General features: G+C 34.3%; 1 protein-coding gene across 1 annotated transcript; it reads left to right on the top strand.

The window, feature by feature from the left end:
• The first annotated feature begins 826 nt into the window (after positions 1 to 826).
• On the top strand, positions 827 to 2,904 carry LOC108463418 (mitochondrial arginine transporter BAC1-like). The gene is given in 9 exon segments (XM_017763359.2): positions 827 to 1,066; positions 1,318 to 1,407; positions 1,581 to 1,679; positions 1,757 to 1,861; positions 1,931 to 2,026; positions 2,094 to 2,282; positions 2,361 to 2,385; positions 2,388 to 2,458; positions 2,560 to 2,904. Coding segments are annotated over 9 exon segments (915 nt in total). The 5' UTR covers positions 827 to 961; the 3' UTR covers positions 2,695 to 2,904.
• Positions 2,905 to 3,261: the final 357 nt, after the last annotated feature.

Here is a 3,261-nt window from a genome sequence, read left to right as displayed (position 1 = left end):
CTGTAACCAAAACTCATAAACTGATACCATACTTCTTTCTTCACTGCTAAGTTGACTTCTTGGTATGTTAAAAGAAATAAAGAAGGTAGTAAAACAGATGGAGAAGCAGAAGAGAATGAAAAATAAAGGAAAAAAAAGAAAGTTAAAAGAATATAAAAGAAAAAAATTAAATTGCTTAAAACAAAAAAATATGAGGACCAATTGTATAATTTAATTTTTTTTGAAATGATAATTTAATGTACCATATTAGCTTACCGTTACACCATTAATGGCAATTAATAGCTTAATGACTAAAATGTTACAACACGATAAAGCAAGCTGCTAAAACGTAATGTTTTAAACATAAGTGACTAAAATATAAATTGAATAAATAAAAGTGACCATGGGTATAGTTTACCCTAAATAGAAATATTTTTTAGAAATATGTAAATGTTTTAGTATTTTTAAAAATATGCCAAAGAAATTATTATTATAAATACAATATAGACAAATTTTGGTTTACCCTTTTACAAATGGTTCCCTGTTCATCACTTTTAATTAAATCCACATAAAAAATATTTTTATAAAATTACATATTCAGCCTATTGATACTAAAAATTTAATAACTTCATGATTTTTAGTATTTATTTTTAATTGGTACTATTTATTATCATTGTCAAATTTATTTAAACTATGACAAACTAAACTTCTTTAATAATTTGTATACAATTTTAAATATATTTTAATTAACTAATTTAATACAGTTTAAATTAAACATGAATATTTATTAAATATATTTTAATTTTATAGATACAATTAACCATAGTTACTACTAGTAGTTAAGTACTTAAGTTGTCTTAAAGCAACATAATCCGTGTCTTTCTCGCAGTCGACACGACAGGGATTGGACCAATCTCCGATGTTCCTCTGACTTTCAAACTAAAATACGATTGATTATATAGCTTTATCAAAACAAAACCCGATGGAGGATGTTTCCATCAAACCTTCCGGTTACAAAGAGTACGTTGTAGGCTTGCTCGCCGGTGTTGCCACCGTCATCGTCGGCCATCCTTTTGATACTGTCAAGGTATAATAAACTTGTTGCTTTGCTTGTCTTTTTTGGATGAAAAGATGAAGATTTTTAAGATATGGAATGGGTGTGGACAAGTTTTGAAGATCTATACCTGTTAAGTGAACTGGTGAAGAATATATTTTAAATGAAGGGTTGGGATTGTAGGAATGTGGGCACATTTGTTGAATTCAAACATTTGAATGTTGATTAGAAGCTTTTATTTTCTGGATTTGTTGACAATGCTGGCTTAGTAAATTTGTTTATAGGTGAAGTTGCAGAAACACAATGCTGACGTTGAAGGGATTAAATACAGGAATGGCTTGCACTGTACTGTTCGGATACTTGCAACTGAAGGGGTATGCTTCTTGAAAGCCTTTATATCAATTTCAACAACCCCATTTCATTTAAACACACATGTGCTTGTCAAATCCTATACAAATCTTGGCATCTCTTATATATGCTTGTCGTCCTCTCCCTTTGGCATTCTTAACTTCCCGTGGAGAACTCATGTTTAAGTTTGGCAGGTTAGAGAGGGCTTTATAAAGGGGCTACATCATCTTTTATTGGAGTGGCTTTTGAAAGCTCGCTTGTTTTTGGCGTTTATTCACACACAAAAAAGTTACTGCAGGTTCGTATTTAAGGCATTTATTCAAAACAATTCTAGGCATGTTTCTAATTAATTTGCAATTCTTTTGGCTAATGTAGGGAGAAGTTCAGAGTAGTGGGCCGCAGCCCCAAGTAATAATTCCTTCAGCTGCTTTTGGTGGAGCTATTATCAGTTTTGTGCTATGTCCCTCGGAGCTGGTGAAGGTTAGGATCTAGTTTTTATTTTCCCTTTTTACTCCGAAGCTTGCATGTAACAAGGCGGAGCTTCTCCAGTGTAGGATGCAAGTTCAAGGCGCTGACTCGGTTCCGAAGTTGGGTAGCTACAGTAGCTCTCTTGATTGTGCAGTTAAAACCATAAAAAGTGACGGGGTGAGAAATACTCTGCTTTCTACCAACTTAAATACGTTACTAGCTTAACTAAGGAAACACCTTTCAGGTTACAGGCATGTTTCGTGGGGGCTCTACGACATTATTGAGAGAATCTGTTGGAAATGCAGTCTTTTTTAGTGTATACGAATACGTTCGTTATTATATGCACTTACAGCTAAACATGGATTCTTCTGATCCTCACAACTTGACTGATATAGGAATTGGAATTCTAACTGGTGGTCTAGGTGGTGTTGCTGTAAGCATTCTAACATCCTTGCGTTTTGAATTTTTTAATTCGAGTTACTGTCTCTATTTGCTGATTTTTGCTCCCCAGTTCTGGTCAGCTGTTTTACCTTTGGATTGGCAAAGACTGTTATCCAGACTGCACCAGATACAAGCTATCAAAGAAATCCTTTTCAAGTTTTAAATTCGGTAACACGATCTGATTCCCTCATTATAGTTAAGAATTAGCCTTTCCTAGTATTGGAGCATGGTGAAGGTGATATAGATGTAATGATTTCCTTGCCTCACAGATTTACGGGAGGGCCGGAGTTAGAGGATGCTATGCCGGTTTGGGTCCTACAATAGTAAGAGCATTTCCTGCTAATGCAGCTGCAATTGTCACTTGGGAGCTAGCCATGAAGCTCCTCGGAATCAAGAACGAGTAAGGAAGCCACTTCATTCATCTAATTTCAAGAGGATTCTAATTTTAACTCATCATCGATATGATCTCAAAGCTTGAATTTTGGAAGAAATGGTGCAAAGTTTGAGCTGTGTTACCTTATCGAATTCTTTTTGATGTCTTTCTATTAGCAATCCTGGAAAGAATTTCATATATCATTAATTCAAACCAAGGAACAAATGGTTAAACCTTAAAAGTTGGTGAGTGTAATAAGCCCAATTTGCCCGGGCCCATCAAAGAATGAACCAAAAAATAATAAAAATAATTAGCCCAAAACTAACCTAAGCCCTAGCCCAAATTATAAGCCCAAAATTCTAAAATTTTCAGAAAAAAGAAGGAAAAAACCTTAGGTGTGCAGCACTTAGGTCTGCCACCGCCTGTGCCACCTCTGTCAACACCGCCCTACACTCGCACTGCCGCCTTCAAAGACCAAAAGCAGAAGTAACAACAAATATACAAAATAGATTAAAACTTTGTAAAATGGCTACATAAGCCATGATAAATCATTGTAATTTTTTCTTGGATACAAAGATTGAATACAAAAACAGTAAAA

The sequence above is a fragment of the Gossypium arboreum genome, chromosome 6 (assembly GCF_025698485.1).
Source record: "Gossypium arboreum isolate Shixiya-1 chromosome 6, ASM2569848v2, whole genome shotgun sequence".
Classification (NCBI taxonomy): Eukaryota; Viridiplantae; Streptophyta; class Magnoliopsida; order Malvales; family Malvaceae; genus Gossypium; species Gossypium arboreum.
Note: the sequence above shows the minus strand (reverse complement) of the source record. Positions and strands in the feature narration are given on the sequence as shown.